Source organism: Podarcis erhardii (genome assembly GCF_964252035.2).
Source record: "Podarcis erhardii genome assembly, chromosome: 7".
Taxonomy (NCBI): Eukaryota; Metazoa; Chordata; class Lepidosauria; order Squamata; family Lacertidae; genus Podarcis; species Podarcis erhardii.
The window spans coordinates 93,354,693-93,382,447 of NC_138511.1; the positions used below are offsets into that span (position 1 = coordinate 93,354,693).

The window sequence follows — 27,755 nt, forward strand, 5'->3', positions numbered from 1 at the left end:
GGGGAGTGGGAGGGGACTCCACCATCTCAGGGGTCCAGCCGGGCGAAGGAAGCCAGTCCGCCTCACTTAATGGGGCCAGTGTGCCCTGCTTACTGCCAGCCCACATCTGGGCTACAGAAAGCCCACTGCCCCCCCCCCCCCAGTCAGGAAAGCCCTATGCTCAGATCTCTGTGGCTGGCTGAGCCTCCTCTGAGCAAAGCACTCTGTGCATGCTCCAGTGAGCTGCCCTTGCCCTTCAGCGCAAGGGATGCTTTGTACCTGCTGTTCAGGTGGTCCTGGCAGGAGCGGACCTCGGAGGAGCTGGGGTGGCCCCCGTCCACCAGCTGCTGCACTATCTGGTTGACGTCCAGGATGCGGCCCATCAGGCTGTTCATCTCTTGGTCGAGACTTTCGAACCTGCGGAGGAAGACAGAGGGAGACCCATCAGGAGGCAGCCGCCTCAGGAGCCAAGGGCAGAAAGGGGGGCAGAAGGGGGGCAGCCGGGCAGCCCCCAGCCCAGGAGCTCTGGCCTTCCACTCTATCCCAGAAGGTGGCTGACATCCTTCCCAGAGGCCAGCTCTGTTCCTTCATCCCATCGGGCCATTTTCTGGCTCTCCTTCCCTCCAGAATCCCACTGAGATACGAAGCCCAAAACCGCTCGGGACCAGTCTATCTGTGAGGGGCCTGACCCCATATCCATCCACTTGCGGGATGTGATGCATAAATAGCAGTCAAGTACAACATTCCTTGCTTTCCTAGAGTGGACATGTGGGGGAATGTTTGGACTAGCCAGTCGAAAACTTCCTGTTTCCTCCTGGCTGGGACATACTTCCTTTGCATGTGACTAGAGGTGGGCTTTTGACCTTACCTGTCCAGGTAACAAAAGGACAAGGCATGCAGCACTCTCTCTCTCTTTGACTTCCTCCATGATTGGAGCAGCTTTTTAGCTAGAGATGCTCTGTTGGCTTCCAGCCACCAGAGGACACTGGGATTATCCCCAAATGGGATAGATCCACATGTATATCCTTTGTAACTAAGTCTGCCTTCAGGGATCCAACTGTGAACTGATGATGTGAGTAAACTTCTTTTATATACTTTACACAAGATTGTGGCGTGTTTATTCTTTTAAGAGGGACATAAGAGAACTTACCAGGAACCTAATAGTGGGAGGCTTACACAAGCCTGCAACCAGCTCCCCGCCGTGCATTTAAAAGGGGAATGTGAAACTCTGCTAAGTAAAGGGACTTGCTAGCGCAAATTAGGAAGGATATTGATAAGCAATCTATCCTCTCCTGCCTCCCTGACCATTCCCACAGGGCTCAGGGGGCAGCAGCAGGGGCAATGCCACGGGACGGAACCAGGGTCTTTCTGCCTGCCAGGCAGGTGCCGCCCCCTGAGCCCCAGCCTGCTTTTCTCTGTGGCGCCAGGATCTGCCCCCTTCCGCTGCCCTTACCGGTGCTGCACCACCTCCACGTCCTCCAGCTTCTGGGGCACCTCCATGCGGTTGAGCCACTGCTCCTTCTCGTCGATCCAGACCTCGCAGGCATTGACCTCGCCAAACATGCGGTAGACGGCCAGGGCGTCCTGGAGCCACTGGCGCCGCAGGACGGCCACCTCGGCCACCTCCCCGTACAGCTGCTCCACCTCCACGATGCGCACCTGGACGTCCACCAGCTCGTGGTACTCAGGCGCCAGGGCGGCCAGCTGGGTGCGCAGCGCCAGGACGGTCCCCCGGTGCTGGTCGATCTCCTCGGCCACGCCCTTGTGCTTCTTGACCAGCGACTGGGTGGAGTACTCGTCGTGGCCAAAGTCGTCGCTGGAGACCAGGCGGTAGGCGTCCTGCAGCCACACCACTAGGTCCTCCGTGTCGGCGCTGAACTGGTGGAAGGCGAGGGCCTCCTGCAGCTTCCGCAGGTGGGCGGCCGCCAACTCCTCCAGCTTCTTCCAGTGCTGGCGCACCTCGCGGGTCTTCTCCTGGATGGCGCCCGGCGCGCCCTGCCTGCGGAGCAGGACCTGTTCTCCCCGGCGCATGGCCGTCTGCAGCAGAGAGCGGCGCCCGCCCAGCTCGCCCAGGAGGATGCTGTGCTTGCTGAGCAGCTTGGCCACGCTGTTGAGGTCCTTGCCGTAGCCGCAAGGGGAGGACAGGATGCGCTCCTTCTCGCGCACCCAGGCCTCCGCCTCCTCCATCTCCTGGAAGAAGGACCACAGCTGGCGGGACGCCTCCAGCTCCTGGCGCCGCTTGGAGGCCAGCTCCTGCAGCTGCTCCAGGCAGCTCTGGACGTGGCTGACCCGGTTGCAGATGACCTGCGGGTCGCAGGGCTGGTAGCCTGCAGGGGAAGGAGGGGGAAGCAGGAAGGGGCGGGTGAGTGTTGGAAGCGCAAAGAAAAAGAAGGCACTTTTTCATATGTGGTGGAACTGCAAAATCATCAAAAGTTTTGGGGAAATGATTTAGAATGAAATGAAAAAAAATGTTGAAGACCACATTTGTTAAAAAGCCAGAAGCATTTTTGTTAGGTGTTACAGGTCAAGACTTGCCGAAAGAAAAGAAGTTATTTATTGTGTGCAACAACAGCAGCTAGGATTTTACTAGCCCAGAAATGGAAAGACAACAAGAATGGCAAAAAGAACTGATGGAATATGGCAACTTAGAGACAAGGACAACAGAGACTTTAAAAAAGACTGGGAACCATTTATGTTATACTTACAGAAAAACTATGAAGAAATGGACTCGCTAGCAGGGTTTGACTAAACACTTATAATTAATAACATAGAAATTAAGAGGTGAAAACTGGAAAATATTAAAGTGTTAGAGGTGTGCTATAAAAAGGTTAAGAATATAATAATATTTAAATTAAAGATTGTAATATTAAGGTAATAATAATAATAATAATAATTTATTATTTGTACCCCGCCCATCTGGCTGGGTTTCCCCAGCCACTCTGGGCGGCTTCCATAAAAACCAGAAATACACTAAAATATCACAGATTAAAAACTTCCCTGAACAGGGCTGCCTTAAGATGTCTTCTGAATGTCAGGTAGTTATTTATCGCTTTGACATCTGATGGGAGGGCGTTCCACAAGGCGGGTGCCACTACCGAGAAGGCCCTCTGCCTGGTTCCCTGTAGCTTTGCTTCTCGTAATGAGGGAACCGCCAGAAGGCCCTCGGCGTTTAATTTAAGGTAAATTAAAACAAGCAGGGGAAGCAAATATTTAAGAACCAGAAAAGGAAGTTGAGGGAAGTCTTGGGGATGGGGGTGGGGGTGGGGGTGGGGAATTGTATTGTATTTTGTTTTTGAAATAATGTTGATTGTGACTGATAAAACTGTAAAATTTAACAAAAAGTATTTTTTTAAAAAGAGAGCGTCAAAGCGCCCGGAGGAAAAGGAAGCACACTCTCTCGTCTCTGCTCCTGTGGGTCCTGAGGTGCTCCTGGCCTAGGGGTCAGGGAGCCCGTCTTGGGTCAGAGACTCCCCAGACTCCACTCCTGCCCCCCCCAGGCCAAAGCAGGCCGGTGTCCAGCTTCTGGGAACCCGATCCCTCCCTGGTGACAGCCAGGAAGCAGATTGTTGAGGAGTTCTTACCAAGTAATTTATTCCATCGTTCACAGAGAGACACAAAGGAAGGCAGCCTCCCTAAAATAATGGCATTGCTCCAGATGAAGAACCCCCCACCCCACCCCGTCTCTCCTATTCTAAATCATCCCTTTGTCAGCTAACCTGTCCTTTCTGCCTCTGAGCTTTCTGCCAGAAACGAGTAGAAAGTTTCTAGCAGTTTTCCAGAGTTTTCCCTTAAATTTGGGAGTGGCACTCTGAGCTTAATTAGCATCAGCTAATAAAAAGAAGACCACTGGGCTTTGTTTTTTGCAGACGTCTGTCCGAAGAGTATTGCCTGCAAATTCTGAATGACTGTTCCTGTCATTTACGATGTGTGGGAGATGAGACTTTTGTTTGATAGTGTACTGTTAATTGCTGTTTATTTTAACAACTGAAAATATATTTGCTACTCTAATGCATGAACCTGGTCTGGGAATAAAACCTCTTGACCGAGACTTCACAGAGTTTGCGAGTCATCTTTAAGACAACAACTTTGTCATTGTTCACCACTTCCGCGAGAGAAAGATAAACTCTGCTAAACAGTTTAAAAGAGTCTTTACCTATCCACCAGCGTCTGTACAACAAAAGTGTGTGGACAGGAACCTCTAATACTTTCTGTTCTCCTACCTTCAATGCACACCAGGCAGGGCCGGATTGAGGTTTGATGCGGCCCTCAGCTCCTGAAGGCAATGGGGCCCTCGATATGTCCAGCTGTCCTTTGTCAGCAACAAATTGTCGCTGGTTTTTGTGTTGAATATATGCTAGATGGTCATTTATGGACCTAATAATAGATATCTCAAGCCCTTTGCACATGTTGCCATGCAAGCAGTCCATGCAGAATGCCGGCACCTATATATAGAAAGGAGCAAACCAGGGATATTTGAGGGAGCAGACGGGGCCCATGAATTACATCCTAGGAGCCGACACAACACAAAACACTGTTGCTGGATGTAGCTTTTATTTGATTTGTTTTTTATCTTATATTTTGGAAATGTACATCCAGGTTTCTTTTCCTTTAATTTTTTTGGGGACCCCCAAGAGAGTGGAGCCCTAAGCTAGAGCTTGTTCAGCTTATATGTAAATCTGGCACTGATGGCGGGTCATGGGAGAAGGAGGGTCAGGAATGCTTTCTGAAGGGGGGGCCGCTAGGGGCACATTGGAAGATGGCTGACAATACCATCTTTCCGGCTCACACGAGGTAATTAAGAGGCTGATATGGGAGTATGCAGCCTCCCTTGTTCCCCAAGGGAATGGGGAACACTGCCTCTTAGAGGGAGAGGAGACCATGGTTATGTTATGATATCGGACTGTGAGTTTGACCTGGCAGAACCCCCTAAGAAGTTTGAGGAGAGAAAGACAGGCCTGCGGACTAATGGGCAGACTTTGAGAATGTTTTGTACGGAAGTGTTGAAATGGCGTCTGTCTGTTTGAATATGGCTCTTGGAGGAATGGAAAATCCACACAGGATATAACAAGTCTTTTCAACCCGCTTGTGGAGACCATCAGAGGTCACAAAGAAAGGAATATATGATAACAACAAGAAGATGAAGAAAACAATAAAGAGAAGATTGGACAGAACTGTGAATATTAATTGGACAGAACTGTGAATATGAAAGCAGCACAGCAGCAAGAGAGATGATTGGATCCCTTTCTGAGCTCGAAGCATGGGTACCCTCAACAAAAAATTAAAAATTTGGCTTTGTAATTTGGAATTAATGTGATTTGATTGGTTTGTTAATAAAAGTTATATTAAAAAAAAGGAATGCTTCCTGAAGACACGGAGTCTGCCAGCTGTCTCTCCCCTGGTGCTGCTGCCTCTTCCTCCTCCTGCTCCTCTCCCAATATTTCCCAGCTTCTCCCCTCTGCAGCCTCTGAACTATAACCTTCTGCAAACCAGTGTTGTCAATCTCTCCTGTCCTCCTCTTCTCGGGAAGGGGGTCTCCCCCACTCCCCTCTGCTCCAGCCCGACAGCAGCAGCAGCAGCAGCAGCAGCAGCAGAAGGGAGTCCCTGCCCAGTTGGCTTACCTGTCAGCTCCGAGAACTTGAGGGCGGCCACGTTGAGCGCCTGCACGCGCTCGCTCTGGGCGGAGACATCGGCCTCCAGCAGCGCATGCTTCTGCAGCAAGTCCTCCACCTCCCGCAGGTGCTTCCCACACTCCTTGGATGACAGCTGGGCCTGCCGGGAGGGGGGGGGGATGTGATGCACAAGTAGCAGTCAAGTACAACGTTCCTCGTTTTCCTAGAGTGGCCATGCAGGGGATTGTTTGATCCAGCCACTCCTGCCGCAGGGCGAAGGGCAGCAGCAGAGCTTAGCGTCACAGGCTTGGAAGGGGCTCCCAGGGCTTGTCAAGTCCAACCCCCCTGAAAGGCAGCAAGCACAGGCCTGGCCAGGCCCCCAAAGAACAGGACGCATGAGAGAGAATGGCCCTGGCATGTGCCCAGGCTGCCCTGCGGAGGGCAAGAGCATCCCGTGGCTAACTCAGGCGGGCAGCTGGGCAGCCTACAGAGCCCCCGCATGACCCAGTCGGGGGACCAGTCTCCTTCAGGAGGCGATGGGCTCTCCTTCCTGGGAGGGTTTTCCAGAGAGGTTGGGTGGCCATCTGTCAGGGATTCCTTTTTTTAAAAAAAATATGTTATTGATTTTCCAAAAATAACAAAAATAAAAACCAACAACATTGCAAAAACAGAACAAACTGACTTCCCCCTAATCCCTTCCTTGCTTCCATTATTTATCAAGATACTGAATGTTCATTGTGAAATTTATAACCTATTTAAATCACCTATTATCCATTCATAATAAAATTACAAGTATTCTTAAAACCCTGCTAATGTATTAACCTATGTACAGTGCTTCTGAATATATGCAATAAACATCTTCCATTCTTCCTTAAATCCGTGGTCATCTCTTCCTCTGAGTTTCATAGTCAGTTTTGCCATTTCGGCAGATTCCATTAATTTAACTTGCCCGTCTTCTTTATTCCTGAGCCGTGATTCCTGCATTGCAAGGGCTAGACTAGAGGATCCTCAGGGGTCCCCTTCCCAAGACACCCTTCTATGATTCTAAGATCTGAAAGGATCATGGGGTGGGCTTTGGGGGACGTCCGGTGCTGGATCAAGTAGGCTGTCGAAACTGTGGGGTTGTGTCCGGTGTTGGGCTGGTGGTATCTAACACTGGTTAAATTAGCAAAACTATACAGTACAGAACAAGATCTAATTTTCAGTTTTCATTTCTTAGTACAGAAAGTATTAATCTGATGCGTAGAGATCTTTGTTATTTCGAATCAGGACCGTTCTAGAAGGTTTCTTTCTATGTGTGAGAAACAGGAAGAAGGTTTCTGATGTTTTGGTCATTTCTACTGGGAAACGGAGTACAGCTGGTTTAAACTGGTCCTGTTATCTCTTCCGTCAAGGTCGTACTGACTATAATAGTCAGGCCAGGAGGAGCCTGGGTCTCACTCTCACTCACTTTCCCTTTCTATCACTTTGTTCTGGTCTTCTGTATGCTTAGTGTTAAGGTTAATTCTTATTATAAGTGCTGCAACTGGATTTCTTATGAACAGGGCTAATCCTGATTGTATTGGATTTGTGACCATTATGCTCATTTGCCTTCCGTATCAGTAAACTCAGTAAACTCTGCTGGATTTAATTGCCTCTGGTCTATTTTTTGGGAATTCTGCTGAACTCTGGTACATGTTTAAGTTTTTTCCTGCTCCCCCCTTCCATGGGTGACACTAATAAGTGTTGGAAATGTAAAGAAACAGAGGGTACTTTCTATCATATGTGGTGGAAATGCAAGGTGGTTTTAAAAAACTGGGAAATGATATATAATGAGATGAAAAAAAATATTTAGAGTAACCTTTGTTAAAAACCTGAAGCCTTTTTATTAGGTATTGCAGGAGCGGAGATTCCAAAAGATCAGAAGAAATTGTTTATATATGCTACAACGGCCACCCAGAAACTGTTAGCCCAAAGATGGAAAGAGGAAGCAGTCCTGACCAGAGAAGACTGGCCAACCAAGTTAATGGACTAGGCTGAAATGGCGAAACTAACCGGAAAGCTCAGAAATCAAGACGACAAGAAATTTAAAAAAGAATGGGGAAAGTTTACTATGTATTTGCAGAAGTCTTGTAAACAGGTTAATATATTGGCAGGATTTTAAAACATGTAATTTTAGAAATAGTACAGGAAATCTGAGGTTAAAAAAATAATTTGGAGTAGAAATGATATGCAAGCGAAAACTTAGGGAACCAGGGGCAGGGGGGAGACACAGGGTTTGGAGAATCCCATTTTATGGATTTGATACTATTTTTCTGTATATATTTTCTTTCTTTCTTTCTTTGTTGTTGTTGCATTTGTTATTGTTTGTTTTTATTTTTTTATTACCTTTGTAGAAAATTTAATAAAAAGGTATTTAAAAAAAAAGAATTGCAGAGTTGAAAGGGACCCCCGAGGGTCATCCAGCCCAGCCCCCCGCTGAAGAATTTCTGACGGGGGGTGGGGGCCACCCAATCTCTATTGAAGAGGAAGCAAGGGGAAGACCCTGAGAAGAGCCTGCTGGATCAGGCCAAAGGGGGCCCATCTAGTCCGCACTCCCTGTGCCCCCCCCCGGCACCTGCATGTCATCCATCCAGTCGATCATGTAGACCATCTCCTGGAAGACCTTCTGCAGGGCCACGTTCTGCTCCAGCCGGGCTCGGCGGCCGCTGACCAGCTCTGTCAGGAGGCCCCACTGGCGCAGGATGTTCTCCTTCTGCGCGTTGATGCGCTTGCTGTCGTAGTAGCCCTCCGACTCCATCTCCTGGGCCAGCTCCGCCACCACCTGGATGCGCTCCTGGTAGGAGGAGATGTCCGCCTCGATGGCCTCGTGCTTCTTCATGGCGGCCTCCACCGCAGGGAGGTCGTAGCCAAAGTTGTCCTGGCAAGAGGGAGGGAGGGAGGGAGGAGGCAGATCTAAGGAGAACAGTCAGGCATCTGCCCATGGGCAGAGTGCTTTTCACGCACCAGGAAACCACAAGCCCTCCCCCACTTTCTCAGTTTGGAATACAGTGGTACCTTGGTTCCCAAACGCCAAAAACCCAGAAGTGTGTGTTCTGGTTTTTGAATGTTTTTCAGAAGCCAAACGTCCGATGAGGCTGTCGGCTATTGTTTCCGGGGCGGCTGCACCAATCAGAAGCTGCGCCTTGGTTTCCGAACATTTTGGAAGTCAGGCGGACTTCTGCAATGGATTAAGTCTGGAGCTTTTGTTTTTGCTATTTATTTTGCGTTTTTTGTTTTTGTGGCTTTTTCGGTTGATTTGTTTTTGTGACGGTGTGGAACCCAGTCCAGCTACTGATTGATTGATGGTGTGATTACAGAAATGGATAAAAGCCCCCCATCCAAACAATGACTATCATCAGTGCAGGTAAGAAAAAATAATAATACTGTCTTCTTTATTTTATAGTACAGTACATTGATTATTGCTTTCATTTTATGGATCAATGGTCTCGTTAGAGAGTAAAATTCATGTTTTAGGGGTTGTTTTTAAAAGTCTGGAACGGATTAATCCATTTTTCATTCCTTTCTATGGGAAAGCGTGTCTTGGTTTTGGAACGCTTTGGTTTTGTACCGTATTTCCGGAACGGATTAAGTTTGAGAACCAAGGGACCACTGTATAGAGGAAGCAGAGCCCTTCCTCTTTCTTACAACGCAACACAGGAGCGGATCCCTCTACCATCGGCGATCCTTCCTCCCCTCCCCCGATCCGAGGCCCCCGTCTCTCTGCCCACCTCACCTGGGAGACCAGGCGCTGGTTCTCATTCAGCCAGGTCTCCCGCATGACAGCCTTGTGGTCAAAGCGCTGGGCCAGCAGCTCCAGCTTCTCCTGGCGGATCAGCTCGTTGCGCAGCGCCACCTCGCGCTCGTGCTCTGCCTTCTCCAGCCGGGACCAGGCCTGCCGAGAGGAGGAAGGGCACAGAGTCACGAGGGGTCCCCCAAGGGTCATCCAGTCCAGCCCCCCTGCAATGCAGGACCAACTGCCCATCTCCCGGACAGAGGAGGGCGCTCCGACCTCGGCTCCAAAGCCTCCGGCAAAGGAGATCCCGCAGGCTTCCCACGGAGTCCGTTCCCCTCAGAAAGGTTTATAGACTCATAGACTTGTGGAGTGGGAAGGGACCCTGAGGGTCATCTAGTCCAACCCCCTTCAAACTGGGAATCTCGACAGGGAGTCATAGAATGGTCGAGTTGGAAGGGATCCCCAGGGTCACGTGGTCCAACCACCTGCAAGGCGGGAATCTCAACTCCAGCATCCAAGACGTTGAGTCAGAATCAACTTTCTTGTAACTTGCAGCCATGGCTTCGAATCCTGCCCTCCAGAGCAGGAGAAAACCTGCTTGCTCCACCTTCCGTGGGTCAGAGATACTGGAAGATGGCTCTCATCCCAGCTCAGCCTCGTCTTTCCCAGGCTAAGCCTCCCCAACTCTCTCAACCATTTCCAGGTCCTTGACCACCTTGGTCTCCTTCCTCTGCACATGGTCTGCAAGCGCCAAGACCCCCTAGGTCCCCCCCCAGGTTCGACACTCCCCCAGGCCGCCCTGCCCACCGCAGAATGAATGAATGAATGAATGAATGAATGAATGAATGAATCTTTATTTGTATCGGCCATCGGCCACAGCAATAAAACAATGTGATATACAAAGGGAAAAAAGTCAATTATATCAAATACATTTTAGGGTTTTGAAGCAATAGTCAAATAGTGGATCTTATTCTGATTAACCCAACTAAAAACCTTGCAGCCTTTGGTGTCAGCTGCTCATCTTGATCTGCCAAGAGAAAGGACCCTGGGGCAGTGGCTGGGCGACCCAGAGTGGACAATAAAAGAGGGATGATGACCTCATTCCTCAAGTCTTTATCAAGAGGGCAGGCCAGAAGGGCACGTGCCACCCATTTGGACAGGGACATAAGCGTTTTTCGTGTGGAATCGGTTGGAATCATCCCTGAAGTCCAGCCAAGGGCAAGGCATTCAATCTTGCAAGAGTAAAAGCGCGTCTATATTTTGGAATTGCTCGGTTGTACAGATACGATGCCAGAGAGCCGAAATGGGGAGGTGGAAAATAGTCATACCAAGGGCAGAATTTCCTGATTGTGGCCAAGCTGTTCTGGCGCTCGGTATCATTTAGGCGCTGACAAATTAGGCTGTTTGCTTTACTGCCCCTCAGAGACCCTCCTGGGACCCACCTTGTTGATGTCGGAGATGCCCTTGCCTTCCTTGGGGACGTAGAGCTTCCGGTTATTGGCCCGGAGCTTGCTCTGGATGGAGAAGAGGAGGACCTCCAAGTTCCCCTTCTCCTGAAACCTGCAGGCAAAGGACAGAGGGATCAGCCTCCGGCCCCAGAGAGCAGGGACCACATCAGCTGCCCCTTGACAGGGACACGGCTCCCAGGGCCAGGGGCGGCTTGAGCATCAGCCTCCCAGGACCCTCGAGAGACCAGGGTCCAAATCCCCCCTCAACCCCAAAGTTCACTGGGAGCCAGCCAGCTGCTGCCTCTCCACCTGGCCTACCTGGCAGGGCTGTTGTTGTGGGGATGAAGAGGGGAGGAGGAGAACAAAGGTGGAACAGAAATGCAAGAAAGGGAGATGAAGCGTGGGGGGCTGAAGGCCAAAAGAGGCCCTAGAGGGCACCTGCTCTGTCCTGCTTGCTAAGGATGCGATCTGACTTTTAGAAGACATCTGAAGGCAGCCCTGTTTAGGGAAGCTTTTAATATCTGATGAATTATTGTATTTTAATATTTTGCTGGAAGCAGCGCACAGTGGTTGGGGAAACCCAGCCAGATGGGCGGGGAATGAATGAATGAATAAATAAATAAATAAATATTATTATTATTATTTTATGCTTCCCAGAGGCACAAAACTAAGTCACTGCACAGTATTTTGCAAATGAGGCATTCCTTTTAGTATATAAAAGCCTCAACAGCTCGGGACCAGTTTACAAGAAGGACCGCCTGACCTGCCTACCATATTGGCCAGAATATAAGCCACAATTTCCCCCCAAATCCCAACTGTGAAAAGTTAAAGTGTGGCTTAAATTCGCAACTGTCAGAGCTGCCTCTAGGTCCCAGCTCACAGAGGACCAACGCCAGGCTGATGTTATGTACAAAAGTCTTTATTGAAGTTTAATTTCCATTTCAAAGCCAGAGCGTGCAGCCCTACGTCTAGACTCTAGATCGGCGAAGTCCCGTCTGAATCACCTCCCCTTCCGCACCAGTTTAAGATCCTAGCCCTGCTCCACCTTCTGCGCTGCTCTCTTCTCCTCTGGGTCCTCCTGCCCTCTGGGGCATTGCCCTTCCCGGACTCTTCCGACGCTGAGTCGCTTAGCTCCTCCCCCTGCCTCCGGCGTGCTTTAGGACCCGGTTCCCAATCCTCACTCTCTGCTGTCCCGCGCTCCTGTACATTTGAACTTGCTTCTCGCGCCAACCCAGTGACCTTTCTCCTAACCGTTACACTACTTCTATCACTGCTTCCCTCTTCCGTGACACTGGCCGGATCTGACCTCTCTTCCGTTGTCCGACTCTCCGAGGGAGGCGTGGTAGGCTCTGCCTCGTCTCCTCTCCCTGGTGGGGAAAGCACTGGCCCCGATGCCTGGGACTCTTCCCCCCCACTCTGCTCTGGTGGGGAAGCTGGTCCTGATTTCCAACGACTGCTCTGGGAGTCCCTGCTGCCCCTTGCTCCTGGGGCGTTCCCCTTGGGACCCCCCTGCCCCTGGCCACTGGCGCTCCCTTCTGTGAATCTTCCGATTCGCTGGAGAGGCTCATGGAATCCCTCGGACCACTGTCCCCTCCTACGCTCCCTTCGGATTCCTCCCCCTCGCTCTCCATCTCCCATCTTCCCTGTGCCTCAGCTCCTGAGCCCCTGACAGCAACCTTACAAAAATTGGCTTTTACGATATCGCTGCTGAAACAGACATACAGTAAAACGGAACAAAACAATGTTTTATTGCCGATCTGCGAGCTTGAGACTGTTGTCCAATTATTTCTAATGTCCTTCATCGCTTTCCCCGTATTTTACAGTGCAGTATTGATTTTTTATTTGCATTTATGGTGCTATGAACAGGTGTTAAACCCATTTGCGAGTCCTCCCTAGTACCTGGGGGATTTTCTTCTACATTTGCCATTTACGGGTGTGAGTGCCTGCGGAATTTTAAGGGAGCGGCTGATATTCGGGTATTGTCTTTTTTTCTCTCCCCCCCCCCCTTGAACTCCCGGCCCCTTGACTTGAGGAGCTGCCTTTGCTTTGCTTCCAGGGCCCACAGAAAACACTCTTGTTTGGACAAGGTTGCCTGGGCATGCAATTTCCATCGGTAATTTTTTTCCACGTGTAGTTGTTCCAAATACAGTGAATTTCTTCTCCCATTAAATTCACAAAATGTTTAGGGGTATGCATCCCCAAACCTCGGAAATACTTTTCCCCCAGAAGGTTTTATTTATTTTATGGAATCAAGGGAGTGGCGGCCAGAAAACACCTGTGGCTTGAAACAAAATAAAAAAATTCCTTCCAGTAGCACCTTAAAGACCAACTGAGTTAGTTCTAGGTATGAGCTTTCGTGTGCATGCACACTTCTTCAGATACACTGAAACAGAAGTCACCGGACCTTTCTATATAGTGAGAAGGTGGGGAGGGGTATTACTCAGAAGGGTGGTGGGAATGGGTGATTGGCAGATAGCTGCGATGAGCCTGTTGACGACTCTTAACGACTGCAATAGGTCTAACAGGAAAAAGCAAGGGGTGAGAAGGTGAAAAATGGCTTTGTCATGTATAATGAGATAAGAATCCAATGTCTTTGTTCAAACCAGGTCTCTCCATAGTTTTAAGTTTGGTGATAAGTGGCTTGAGTTGGCAAGCCCGGTCCCCGCACACCAGTCCCTGCCCTGCTGCCCCCTTTGCCCAAGTGAAGACCCCCCTCCGGCCCCGGGAGCCTCCTTGCCCTCTGCTCCCCCCCCATGCCCCCCACTCACTTGACCGGCTTCTCCAGGGTGCAGAAGGCGGTGAAGGCCTGCAGCTGCTGCTGGACGCCCACCAGGGAGTTGGCAAACTTCTGGTTGCTGATGATGGTGATGGTGAGCTCAATCCACTCCAGGAGCTCGCTGGCCAGAGACTCGTAGCGCTCGATAATCTTCTCAATCTCCAGCACCTGGTCCAGCACCTGCAGAAAAGGACCAGGCTGTGGGATGTGATCCACCGGGAGCATCAAATACCGTACAACAATCCTTGTTTTCCTGAAATGGACATGCAGGGGGATGGTGGCCCAGCCCAGGGTCAGCAAACTCTTTCAGCAGGGGGCCGGTCCACTGTCCCTCAGACCTTGTCGGGGGCCGGCCTATTTTTTGGGGGGGGATGAACAAATTCCTATGCCCCACAAAAAACTCAGAGAAGCATTTTCAATAAAAGCACACATTCGACTCATGTAAAAACACCAGGCAGGCCCCACAAATAATTCAGAGATGCATTTTAAATAAAAGCATGTATTCTACTCATGTAAAACCACGCTGATTCCCAAACCATCCACAGGCCAGATTTAGGTGATTGGGCCAGATCCAGCCCCCAGGTCTTAGTTTGCCTACCCATGGTCCAGCCACTTGAAAACTTCCTGTCCCTCCTGGCTGGAGCATCCTTCCTTTGCATGTGACTCGAGGTGGGTGTGACCTCACCTGCCCAGGTAACAAAAGGACGAGTCACGCAGCACACACCTCTCTCTCTCTTTGACTTCCTTCTTCATTGTACCGGCTTTTAGCTAGGACTGCTCTACTAGCTCAGCTAGCAGAAGTACTGGGATTATTCCCCCATATGGGGTAGATCCACATGTACATATTTGTAACTAAGTCTGCCTTCAGGAACCCATCTGTGAACTGTGAGTAAACTTCTTTATTGAATTAAGACTGTGGCGTCTTTATTCTTTTAAGAGGGATTCAAGGGAATTTACCAGGAACGTGCAATTCAATCTGAGACAGACTGAAGTGTATAATAGTGAGAGGCTCACACGAGCCTGCGACCGGCTATCTGCTATGCATGTAAATAGGGGAATGTAAACTCTGCTAAGTAATGGAATTTGCTAGCACAAGTTAGGGAGGGTATTAATAAACAATATATCCTCTCCTGCCACCCTGAACATTCCCACACAGGGTGGGGGGTGGGGGAGGTTGGGTGCAGAGCGCAAGTGGACTTGCCTCGCCTGGGGCTCCCACAGGAGGCAGTGGTGGCCCCAACTCAGGGGTCTTTAAAAGAGGAGAACACTACTGACTACTACTGGAGAAGAGTAGCCACGCTGGGTCCTCTCTGCTTACAGGGTCGGAGGCAGCAGTGCTTCTGAATCCCATTTGCTGAACGCCACGGGAGGGGAGAGAGCTCCGTGTTTGAATCCTGCTTGCTAGTTTCCCACAGGCATCTGGTTGGCCACAGTGAAAACTGGAAGCTGGACTAGACGACCTGATTCCTATGTTCTTACGGAGCCCCCAAGGCCAGAGGCAGTCTATCTAGATTCCGAGGACCTTAGGGACATTTGGCCCCTGGGAGACCAGGATGCTGGACTAGATGGGCTCCCCCTGGCCTGATCCAGTGGCCAGGATCTTCTGATGTGCTTGTGGGTTCCCAGGTCCTGGGGTATTTGGCCTGGGCTCAACCTAATTTGACTCCCATCCTGTTTTCATATGATATCTCAGTCCCATCTAGTCTCTTTGTCTTCCATGGAAAATAGACTGTCACTGCTTTTGAATTTCTAACAAAAGGTGATTTCACCCTTTGTGTGTGTTAGAGATAAACGGTTATCTGTTTTACTGCTGTGATTTTACTTACCATGAAATGACCGTGACCAATACCTGTGCTTCTTCAACAACAGTTGTTTTCTATCTTGGTGTACTAATTTTGCAAATTTCTATTAACGTTATTTTTGAAAATGAATGAAACTATATACAAAAAGAAAATGAAAATAAATCCCCCCTTGCCTTTCTTTGGAAGCTGTGTGCTCCCCCCCCCCTTGTCCAGTGTGAATGTTTCAGATGTGGGAAGCCCACAGGTCTAGCCCTCAGCCCTCCCTGCCATTGGGGCAAGGTGGCACCCGACCCACCGCCCACCCGCCTGCCTCCCTCCCTCCCTCCCTCCCTCCCCCCTCACCTTCCCAATCCGCTTCCCCTCCACAGCCAGGGCCTTCATCTTGGAGAAGTAGTGGTAGAAGGAGACAACGTAGGTGATGATGGACTTTTCGTCTGGGTGCTCCATGTTGACATCTGCCAAGGGAAGGAGAGAGGGCAGAAGAGGAGCAAGTGGAGGTCCCTGCCCAGTTCTGGACACCCCAGTTTAAGACGGGTATTGGCAAGCCGGAAGGTGTGCAGAGGAGGGCAACCAAGAGGATGATGAAGGGTCTGGGAACCAAGCCTGATGAGGAACAGTAGAAGGAGTTGGGTATGTTCGCCTGGAGAAGAGGAGAGCCATCTTCAACTATCTCAAGGGCTGTCACATGGAAGAGGGAGCAAGCTTGTTTTCTCCTGCTCTGCTGCTGGGTAGGACTCGAACCTATGGCTTCAAGTTGCAAGGAAGGAGATTCTGACTAAATGTATGGAAAAACTTCCTGCACTGTTGGTGGTGGGCTAATTTTTTTTTATTATTAATTTTCGTTAGGGGCATAATTTGGGTTGGTGAGGCTAGCAGGAGAAAATATTATTTTCAAAGCAGCTGATCAGTGGCCAATGGATCCCAGGCAATTTGGGATCCAGTCTCTGGTGAGGATTCAGCTGCACAGGGGGTTCCTTTGGGGAGTGGGGGGGGGGTTAAAGAAAATATGGTGATGGATGGAAAGAAAGGAGCAGGACTTCTGCTGCACCATGAATGGGAGCTGGGATGGAGGACTGCAGAGAAGCCAGGGGTGGTGTTGGGGGGCAACCTTCCAGGGAAATCACAAAATTAAGGACAGGGTGGGGTGTACTGGGTGAGAAACCTGGGAAAATGCAGGGGGAGGGGTCTGCTGTCAGATGGGAAGCGGGATCCCTAGTTCCTCATGTGGCTAGCGCACAAAGGCACAAGGGTGGCCGCAAATGGAGATGCGGAGAGATGCAGCTGAGAGCCACCAGGAAGGGGACCAATTGAGTTCATGGTGAATAATGCAGCGGCAACAACTGATTCAGCATTTTGCAGAGCAAGCAGAAAGGGACATCTCTGCCAGGGAGGCCTCTGGAAAGGAAGGCTTGCGAGGAAAGCGGCTGCGAGAGGCAGGAATTAAATGCAGCCACGCGCAACGTTAAAGAGAGGCCTGATTGGAAGGATTTCAGATTAAAACAAATTAGATCAGGGAGATCTGATTACAGTAAGCAGCTCAGAATGGGCTTAGGCTGCAAAGCGCAGGAGAGGCGACAGGATCTGTAAGGCCGCAGAGAAAACAACAGATTATTGGAAGCTCATGTCCCGGAGCCCGGACTCCTGGGTTCTTCTGCATTTGTAGGAAATCAATCTTTTAGCGTGGCAGCACTTTGGAACTCCCTGCCTCTTGACATCACTGTATTCTTTTCGGCACCTACTGAAAACATTTTTGAAGCCACTCTAGATGCTTAGAAAGCCTTAATCTGTTTTTTGTCTGTTATTTTAACATTTCAAAAGTATTAAATTATTGTTGTTAATCTTTTTAGCGGCAATTTTATCGGTTTATCTTTTTATAAACCGCTCCGAGGGGTTTTCAACATTCAAGTAGTGTATAAAGTATACGAAATTAAACCAGTAATGAATCCGTCTCAGCCAGGGCTCTCTCCATCATCCGCCACAACCTGTCCCCCAGTCCACCAGAGGCACAGCAAGGTGTGTGTGGTGGGTGCAATCTGCCCCAGGTGCCATCCCTGAGAGGGGGGTGACAAATTCCCGGCCACGCTGGATCGCGCCCCCCGGCCTGGGCGTGGCAGAGCGCAACCCACAACTGGGCCACCATGCCGGATCGCACCCCCCGAAAGAGGGAAGGAGGCAGCCGAGCAAAAATGGAGGGGGCGGGAACAGCGCTGCGCTCCCCGTCCCGTCCCTCCCTATGAAGCTTCTGGGATCATTCTGGGATCTCTTACCTTCCGGGTCGAGCAGTTTGGCCAGTCCCAGCTGCTGTTCGGCCGTATTGAAAGCCTGCTGGAGGTTGTAGGCGGCATTGGACTTGGTCAGCTTCTTGAAATCTATGATATCTGGCCTGGCAAAGAGAATGGGCGCAAGAGATCAGTCTGGGCACTGGGGGGGTGGGGTGGGGGCCACAATCCCCGTGGGTCCCTCTGCTGCAGGGGGTGCAGCGCCCGGCGGCCCCTCGCACCTGTGCTTGTGGATGAGCGCGTTGAAGGCCAGGCCGTCCCGCCAGCTGGTGGTGAAGTTCTGGATGTTGACCTCAGGGTACCTGTGCAGGGAGGAGTGTCAGCGGGCGAAGGCCGTTCTGCCCCTCCCGCCCCATACCTGGCAAGCGGCAAACGGAGGGACACCTGGCAGACCTGGACAGGGAGGGAGACCGGAAACAGCCTTTCGCCCCCCCCCGCCCCCCGTTTCTAAATGCTTTATTGGTTGAAACTACTATAACAGAAACATACAATACACGTTATAAGCAAAATAAACAATAAACAATTATTCATTCTTTAACTAATACTTGCTTTGTACATCCATTTGTGGTTAAATTGGACAAGACCTCCGATCTTCCCCTCGTGTTCCCGAATTAAATTCCTTAAATACGTGCTTAGACTTTACTTTCTCTATGTTATTTAACTTACTATCAATTTTATTTTATAAAATTATCCTAATTGCACATCGAAGCTTAATCAAGACCTGCCAACAGACTGATCTTTTGACAATGTTCTTTTACATAGACTCTGTATATATATCTGACTCTCTGATAAATTTTTCATCTGTAACACCTCTTAACCTTGCTGATAATCTCGCCAGTTCAGCATACTTTCTTATCTTGTTTTGCCAATCTAATTTTGAATATCCTCTCCCTTTCAGCCTTTTGTGATTAGAATTCTGGCAGTGACTGTAACATACATAAGACTCTCCTGAACTTTTTGGGGATTTCATTACCCATAATTCCTAGCAGGAGGCTTCAGGTTTCTTAAGGAAGGAGCATTTGCACATTTTCTTCAGCTCGTTATAAATCATTTCCCAAAATGGTCTGATCTTTTCACAGTTCCACCACATGTGGATCCATGTCCCTTCAGCCTCCCTGCATTTCCAAAAAACGTTTGTCCTAGATCTGAACATTATGGCTAGCTTGAGAGGCGTTAAATGCCACCCATGAAGCATTTTCATGCAATTTTCTTTTAAGTCATAACATGCTGTAAATTTGATGTTGTCCTTCCAGAGTCTCCCAACTTTCCATTTAGATGTTCTAGCCAACATCCCTGGCCCATTACGGATTTGACTTCTTCCTCCTTCCTCCCAGTCAAGGAATAATATGCATTTTAGATAGTGTTTTACATTTATTTTGAAACAAATCTTTCAGAGGGAGACCTGGCCTTCAGCCTAGCCTGGCACCCCAGTCAGAGGATGTGATGGGATGATGAGCTGCTTGTGCGTAAAAGCTTAGTCCCTCAGAGTTTGGGCATGGTTCTCAAACTCTGTCCTTAGCGGAGCCCTTAAACATGACTCCCTTAATCGCTGGCAGAATCCGACAGTGGGCGTTTACGGAATCTACTCCAGCATAAAAGCTCCTTAATGGAAACGCGTCTTCTGGATTCTCTGCGCGACAGTTTCCGGCGAAGAGTGGGTGTACCTATAGGAGGTCCTGAGACTTTTCCACTGTTCTCGCTGGAAGACTCCCTGAGCCATCCCTTCGACTCACTTTCCCTCTGATCTCCCTCTCTCCCCCTGCTGGTACCTTCCTCCGCTGCTGAGTCTCTCCTAGCTTCCGAGAGCCCCTCCACCACCTGCCTTTCCGATGGCAGTTCCCTGACATCCACCTCCCCTCCAGGGCCCCCTTCACCCCCTCCCACCCCCTCCTCTACTGGCGGTGAGGATGGAAAACCCCGGAAAGAACACTCCTCATCGTCAGAGGATTCAAACACTTCTCTCCATTGACTCCCGTCTCTTCTCCCTGAGTCCTCCTCCTCATCGGAGTCTATTCCCTCTTCCAGCCCTGATTCTGGGAACCCTTCAAACTCCTCTTCCTCATCTGTGGTGCCGAAGTGTTCCCTCCCGAACCGTGCCACGGGCTGAGGTTTCCTTGGGAACCGTTGATGAAACGTTTCTATTAAAACCTCGTCATTGACCTCCTCTGCCGGTACCCATGTGTTTTCTGACTCCGGTTCCCCTTCCCATTCTACCAAGTACTCCACCTGATTCCCTTTCCACCTGGAATCAATGATTTCTGCCACATGCATGTTGCGTTCCCTTTCTTCTATGACTGGTGTTTGAGTAACCTCCCTCTCACGTTCTCCCCACTCTCGCCCCTCTCGGTACGGCGTCAGTAAGGACCTGTGAAATACTGGGTGCAGTTTCATGTGGTTGGGCAACCTGCGTTTGAATGCCACCGGGTTGACCTGTTGTATGACCTCAAAGGGTCCCAGCCGTTTGGGTCTCAATTTCTTACACCCTCCCTTGAACGGCAGTCCTTGGGTGGATAGCCACACCCGGTCCCCCACCCTTATGGTTTCACCTTCCCGTCTGCTTCTGTCTGCTTGCTTCTTGTATTCTTCCTTTGCCCTCTCTAAGTTAAGTTGGAGTTGCCGGTGGATCGCTTCCATCTCTTCAACAAAGTGTTCCGCTGCCGGGACACTCCATCTTTCCCCTCCTTCTCCTGGAAATGCCCTGGGATGACACCCATAATTAGCCAGGAAGGGACTCATCCCTGTGGACACATTCTCCGCGTTGTTGTAGGCAAATTCTGCCAGGGCCAACTTATCTACCCAATCATTTTCTCTGTCATTAACATAACACCTCAGGTATTGTTGTAAAATACCGTTTGCCCTTTCCGCCTGCCCATTTGTTTCTGGGTGTCGGGCAGTCGAAAAATTGACCTCTACATGCAGTAAACTCATAAGCTTCCTCCAGAACCTGGAAGTAAATTGTTTCCCTCGGTCAGAGACCACCCTCAAGGGGGTGCCACGCAACCTAAAAATATGTTTTACAAACAACTTGGCGGTTTCTTCCGCTGTGACTGCATGCGAACAGGCTATAAAATGGCACATCTTAGTTAATAGGTCTACCACCACCATGACAGCTGTTTTCCCTTTGGATTTTGGCAGATCAGTCATAAAATCTATGGATACCACCTCCCATGGCCTTTCTGGTGTGGGTAAGGGTTCCAGTAGCCCCGCTGGTGCCAGCCTCTCCCCTTTTGCTCGCTGGCATCGGTCGCACCCCCTTACATATTCCCGTACATCTTCCCTCACCTTGGGCCACCAAAACTCCCTGGTAACCAACCACATGGTTTTGTGTTGCCTGAAGTGCCCCGCTGTGGGGCTGTCGTGCAATTGTTTGAGTACCCGGCCCCTCAATTCTCCTTCGGGTATGTACAGTGCCCCCTTGTAATACAACGTTCCGTTCCTTTCCTCAACCCCCCTGTGTTCTCTCCACCTCCCCGGAGTCCTCTGAGCTTCTCTTGGGCGTATTCATCGTTCTCGGTTCCCTCTACCAGTTCTCTTGGCCCCACCAATGCCGCCCCACACACCCAGTGGTCCTCGGGGATGATATGTCTCTCCTCTGGCGCTCCCTCTCCCTCTAAATACTCTGGTTTTCGAGAGAGAGCGTCCGTTCTGACATTCTCCTTCCCCGGCACGTAGCAAATTTCAAAATGGAATTTGGAGAACTCCTGGGCCCATCTCACTTGTCTCTGGTTCAGTACTCGGGCGGTTCTCCAGTATTCTAGGTTTTTGTGGTCGGTGCGCACTTGGACCTTGTGCTGCGCTCCAATCAGCAAGTGTCGCCATCTCCGGAACGCTTCATGAATGGCGAGTAGTTCTCGGTCGTACACGGTGTAGTTCCTCTCGGATTTGTTCAATTTCCGCGAGAAGAAGGCACACGGTCTCCATTCCGACGTATCCTTTCCCGGCTGAAGAAGCACCGCCCCCACCGCTCGGTCTGATGCGTCGGTCTCTACTCTCATCGGTTGCCGCAGATCCACGTGCAAAAGTTGTTCTTCCGACACAAACGCCTTCTTTAACCTTTCGAACGCTCGCTGCGCCTCTTCCGTCCAGACAAATTTCTTCTTGCTGCTGAGACAATCCGTGATGGGCGCCGTTAAGTGGGCGAAGTTCTTGATGAACTTCCGGTAGAAGTTTCCAAACTCCAGGAACCTTTGCACGTCCTTCTTTGTTTTAGGTGTCTTCCATTCCAGTACCGCTTGAACCTTGCTGGGATCCATGGCTAATCCCTTGTCTGACAAACGATACCCCAGGAATTCCACCTCTCTGGTATGAAACTGACACTTCTCCAGTTTCACCCACAGCTGGTTTGCTTGCAGTCTGCTCAGTACCTCTCTTACGTCCCGCACATGCTGCTCCTCATTCTCTGAGTACACCAATACGTCATCTAAGAATGCTACACAGTTTTTGTAAAGTAAAGGTCCCAGGACGTGATTCATAAATGATTGAAAACAGGCTGAGCCTGCCTGTAGACCGAAGGGCATAACGAGGTACTCAAAGGCCCCCAAGGGGGTGAACATGGTAGTTTTCCATTCGTCTCCCTTTCTCATTCGTATCAGGTCCAGTTTGGTGAAAATTTTCCCCTTCCTCACTCGGGTCAAAATGTCATCGATTCTGGGCATGGGGAAAGTCACTGGTTCTGACACTGCATTTACGGCCCGGTAATCCACGACCAATCTGGGTTTATTCGTGTCTTTTTTGTCCACGAAGAACACTGGACTACCCCCCACCGCTCGTGACTCCCTGATGAAACCTCGTTTGAGGTTCTTGTCAATGAACTCCCTTAACTCCTGCATCTCCCTGTCGGACATGGCGTACAGCTTGCCCACTGGCAGCTGGGCTCCTGGGAGTAGGTTAATTTGACAGTCAAAGGGTCTATGCGGGGGCAGTTTATCTGCTTCTCTTTCGCTGAAGACGTAACCCAGATCGGCGTATTGTCGTGGTACCTTCCCCTTATCTGTTACTTCCATCCCTGCTAGAGTGGCCTGGGCTCCTCCCTGAGCCTCCCCCTCCTTGCAGTGTGCTAGGCAATGTGCTGACCCAAAGGAAACTACCCGCTGGTGCCAACCCACTAGCGGATCGTGCAGCGCTAGCCAGCTCATTCCCAATATGATGGGCGCTCCTCCCAGGGTGGCCACATTGAACGCTATTACTGCCGTGTGTCTTCCCACTTTCATTATCATGGGGCCAGTTTGTTGGTTAACTTCTCCACCCAACAGTTCCCTCCCATCAATCGTTGTCACCTGCAAAGGGTTACTCAAGGGGATAGTCTGTATCTGGTGTTCAGCTGCAAACTCCTTGCTCATGAAATTGCAGGAGCTGCCTGAGTCCAATAGCGCCTTTATCTTTAGCGGATGTCCGTTTGGTAGCTCTAGCACCACCTCTACGACAAGCGCTGGTCTTGGGGGTTCAGGTTTGGGCACATTCACTGATCTTTGGCCTGGCTGCTGTGCCCCGATGCTGGCAACCAGGCGTTGGCTTTTACCTGCTCCTTAACCCCCTCCTCTTCACCCCCAACAGCTCCCGCCATTCCTTGCCATCCCTTCCTTTGAGGGCAGACTCTGGCAAAGTGACCTGGCTGTTGGCAGAGGAAACATTTCCTGGCGCTCTTTCCCTCCTTCTTCCGCCCTTCGTTGGTGTTTGAAGCTCCGCGCACGCGCGCTGCTCCAATCTCCATCGGCTCTGCCGGCGGGGGATGCTGCTCTGGCATCTCTGGAATGCGGAACTCACTCCAACGTTCCCCTTTCCCTTCCCGCTTTTCCAAGGCTCTCGCCTCCTGGCGCGCTCCAATGGCAAGCGCGGATTTAGTCAGCTGGTCCATAGACTCCACCCTGGGCGTGCGGGAAAGTTCGTCTTTCACCGCCGAGGACAGCCCTTCTTCGAACAGCATTTGAATGGGGTCCGCAGACAGGTCCCACCCCAATTTATGGATGAGCATGGTAAACTCTGTCCAGTATTCTCGGACGGATCGGTTCCCCTGTTTACACGCCATCAACTGTCTGCGCACCACCCCTTGCTCAATCTCGCTGGAAAACATCAGGTCCATGGCGCGAAAAAACTTTCTCGAGTCTTTTAGAGCGTCATTGTTTGCTGCCATCAGGGGCCTCACCCAGTCTTTCGCCCCCCCTTCGAGATGCCCAATGACAAACGCCACTCTCGATTCCTCATCGGGAAAGTCATCAAACTGCAGATTGAGGGCGTATTGCATCTCTGTCCTAAAGGCTTGATAATTTCTGGGATCACCCCCAAACTTTTGCACCAACCCTGGCACTTTCCTTGCGAGTGGGGTGGTTTTTCCCTTGTCTGCATCCTGAGCCCGCCTCTCTTCGAGCCTCGCCGTTTGCAGCGCTAGCTGGAGTTCCAACACCCTGTACCTTTCTTCCAGGCTTGGACCCGCTCCAGCTCCTCCTGCGTCTCCGGCTCCGTTTGGGTTACTCATGATGCCTCTCCTTGCACAAGCGGCTTTCAGGGACTGTCGGATTGCTGTGATGGGATGATGAGCTGCTTGTGCGTAAAAGCTTAGTCCCTCAGAGTTTGGGCATGGTTCTCAAACTCTGTCCTTAGCGGAGCCCTTAAACATGACTCCCTTAATCGCTGGCAGAATCCGACAGTGGGCGTTTACGGAATCTACTCCAGCATAAAAGCTCCTTAACGGAAACGCGTCTTCTGGATTCTCTGCGCGACAGTTTCCGGCGAGGAGTGGGTGTACCTATAGGAAGTCCTGAGACTTCTCCACTGTTCTCGCTGGAAGACTCCCTGAGCCATCCCTTCGACTCACTTTCCCTCTGATCTCCCTCTCCCCCCCTGCTGGTACCTTCCTCTGCTGCTGAGTCTCTCCTAGCTTCCGAGAGCCCCTCCACCACCTGCCTTTCCGATGGCAGTTCCCTGACAGAGGAGGAAGGCGAATGAAATACCCCTTCTAGCTGGGGGCACAAGGAGGATCACAAAATGGGACCCCGAGGCACCATTCAGTCCAACCCCCGGCTATGCCTATTTTTTTTAAAAAAATCTATGCCCCACATGAAACATATCCGGGGGGGAGCTGATAAATAAAGGCATGAGCCACAAAACCAGCTTCCACTCCCCCACTCAGCCACTGGGTGGTGGTGAGCCAGGAGCTGTTGTTCAGCCTAGGCTACCTCACAGGGGTGTTGTGGACAATAACTAATAATAATAATAATAATAATAATAATAATAATAATAATAATATATTTCTTCCCCAGCCACTCTGGGCAGCTCCCAACCGAATATTAAAAACACAATACAGCATCAAACGTTAAAAATTTCCCTAAAGAATCTCCCCTGTTGCCCAGAGCTCCTTGAAGGATGAAGGGGGGGGGAGGGATGTGAGCAGAAGCCTCAAAAGTCTTTTTTTAATGTGCTTTGAGCTCCGATTTACTTCGTGCTGCTCCTCTTCCCTATGCTTTCGATGCTTTCTGGATTTTTCTCTTAAAGGCCACATTTCACCCAAAAGCTGCCTCTGCAGGTTTCCAATTTATTTTATTAACAAAATCTGCATATTGCTGAATTGCGGAGGGGGAAACCACCTCTCTGCAGCCTGCAGAGGGTTGACAAAAAAGCACGAGGCAGGAAAGAGGGTGAAAGAGAGTTTGTGTGGCCACCGTGGCAAGAGGGTCGGACAACTTAAAATGATGGAATATGCAGAAATGGCGAAATTTACGGCAAGATTAAGAGATAAAGGCAACAAAGATTTTAAAAAACACTGGAATACATTTATATTATATTTGCAGAAGTATTGTAAAAAATGAGACTCATTAGCAGGGTTTGAGTAAACACAACCAAAAAAAAAAAGGAATGCTAAAGATAAAGGACGATATGAAAGCAAATAAGTATAATATGTGATTTTAATGGCGTGATATATAATGGTAAGAGGACTCCCCTTAAGTATGGACTCCCTTGGGCTCCCTGAGGAAAGGGAGAATATCCAGGCCAATAAATGCATATATATTCCTCCCCACAAGCCTGAGCTAAGGAAGAGAAAGAGAATGGACACTAATTACCAAAAATGGGGGGGGGGAGAAATAATTCTGACACAAAAAAAAAGAATGGCAAGACAAACTATTTGATTACAGTGGTGCCTCGCAAGATGAAATTAATTCGTTCCGCGAGTTGCTTCGTCTTGCGATTTTTTCGTCTTGCGGAGCGTGGATTCCCCGGGTATTAACGGTTTTACAAAAAAGGAAGCAAACCCGCAAGACGTTTTCGTCTTGCGAAGCAAGCCCATAGGGAAATTCGTCTTGCGAAGCACCTCGAAAAACGGAAAACCCTTTCGTCTAGCGAGTTTTTCGTCTTGCGAGGCATTCGTCTTGCGGGGCACCACTGTATATTGAATTGGCTAGATTGACAGAGGCAATTAGGGTCAAACCAAGCAAAAATTCCAAAAAGAATGGGTAAAATACAGAGAATATCTTAAATAGCAGTGCCCTCAAATTAATACTTGGACTTGTTTAAATTAACTTCTGCAGAATAATTTATGGTACTTAAGTTAAAAACAGAAAGAAAAATGGGTAATAATGAACTAAAAAGGGGAGAGTTTACCAAAAATGAAAAAAGAACCGTGCTGAGGATGAAGGAAGTCAATTAGAAGAAAAGAAGAACTGAAATATGGTGTGTGTGGGTGTGTATATATTATTAATTATTTGTTTTGTATAAGTTTTCATGCGTTATCATGTCTTATTTGTATTTTTTTGTTTTGTGTTTTGTTGCTGTTTGTTTTTCTTTTGATTTTGTGCTATTATTTTCATGTTTAGTTTGACAAGTGTGTGTGTGTGTGTGTGTGTGTGTTGCAAATAAACTCAATAAAATAAAGAGAGCGGGGGTGCGGCCCTCCCCCTGGCTGCTCACCCGGCCGTCTTCATCTGGCACCAGAGGAGCAAGGCGTCTTTGGCAGAGCGAGTCTCCCGGTTGTCCTCTGTTTCTATTTTGATCACCTGGATCTGCAAATTTCAATGTTTTAGCATTTTAAGTTTTTGCAACATGTTGCCATTGGAGTTTCTTGTTTTATCTCTTTGCAAACCACATTCAGCTTCCTTCCTCCCTATTTTATTAAATTTCAAAAATTTCACATATGCACTCCAAAACTTCACCTCCCGTTTCCTGCCGTGTTTCTCATTTCTCCCCCTTGCAGAACCCCGTCTCCTCTCTCTCGTATCACAACCACCAGACCATCACCTCTCATCCCTTCCGTGGCTCATAGTTCGAATCCTGTTCTCGTTGCTTTGAGGTTTCTTTCTTTCATTCATTCATTTTGGCAACCAACGGCGTATAAATTATATGAACTAAAATAAATAAATCTGGGGACGTGCTATTGTTATATTATCTACCAAATCTGTATGCCGCCCTTCAGTCAAAGAGCACAGGGCAGTTCGGGGTTCTTGTTCTTGTTGTTGTTCTTATGTATTTTGGTTGACAGGAAGCCTGAGCCATGCTGACCCCCACCTCCTCACTTCACCCCCCTGGGCCCCACCTGGAAGCGCAGGATGATGGTCCAGATGAGGCCGAGCGTCAGGCGGTGGTTTCCGTCCACGATGTCGTGGGAGCCCACGTTCTCCAGATGGACACGCTGCTCCTTCAGGAACTGCAGGGCCTTGTCCACATTCTCCAGGGAGTGGATCCGCATTCGGCCGCGGGTGGGCTTGGGCTGATGGGGGCAAAAGCGGACGGGTGGGGGCGAGACTCTCTTTCCCCCCGAAAGCCACACCCACCCCACCTCAGGCCCTTCTCCTCCCCTCACAGAACTCAAAATCAGAATCTGCTCTGAGCACCAGAAACTCTGGAGCCGGCAGTGTTAGAGCAAAGGAGGGTATGTCTCTGACCATGTGCAGAATGTGCTCTCTTTTGCAACACAGAATGTATCCCACATCACGTCCTTCTCCTCCCCCCACAGAGCAAAACCCCAGAGCCTGCTCTGAATGAAAGAAACTCAGAACGAAGAGGGAAACGCCTCTGACCATGTGCAGAATGGTCAGGCCCTTCTCCTGCCCCCACAGAGCAAAACCTCAGAAACCCTGGAGCCAGTGGCGTCGGAGCGAAGAAGGAAACGCCCCAGACTGTG

General features: G+C 49.8%; 2 protein-coding genes across 2 annotated transcripts in view; one reads left to right on the forward strand and one right to left on the reverse strand.

The window, feature by feature from the left end:
* The window catches only part of SPTBN4 (spectrin beta, non-erythrocytic 4), a 100,564-nt gene that overhangs the window by 61,848 nt on the left and 10,961 nt on the right, over positions 1-27,755 (reverse strand). The window contains exons 4-15 of the mRNA XM_081868614.1: positions 27,168-27,341; positions 26,546-26,637; positions 17,869-17,949; positions 17,636-17,751; positions 15,711-15,823; positions 13,559-13,746; positions 10,785-10,902; positions 9,343-9,501; positions 8,185-8,487; positions 5,598-5,748; positions 1,433-2,306; positions 259-396 (exon numbers count right to left, since the gene is read on the reverse strand). Of these exons, the coding sequence (XP_081724740.1) occupies positions 259-396; positions 1,433-2,306; positions 5,598-5,748; positions 8,185-8,487; positions 9,343-9,501; positions 10,785-10,902; positions 13,559-13,746; positions 15,711-15,823; positions 17,636-17,751; positions 17,869-17,949; positions 26,546-26,637; positions 27,168-27,341 (2,507 nt within the window). The remainder of the gene's footprint in view (positions 1-258; positions 397-1,432; positions 2,307-5,597; positions 5,749-8,184; positions 8,488-9,342; positions 9,502-10,784; positions 10,903-13,558; positions 13,747-15,710; positions 15,824-17,635; positions 17,752-17,868; positions 17,950-26,545; positions 26,638-27,167; positions 27,342-27,755) is intronic.
* Positions 4,207-27,755, forward strand: part of LOC309345941 (uncharacterized protein) — a 62,586-nt gene continuing 39,037 nt past the window's right edge. The window contains exon 1 of the mRNA XM_081869451.1: positions 4,207-4,306. The gene's annotated coding sequence lies outside the window, so the exon portion shown is untranslated. The remainder of the gene's footprint in view (positions 4,307-27,755) is intronic.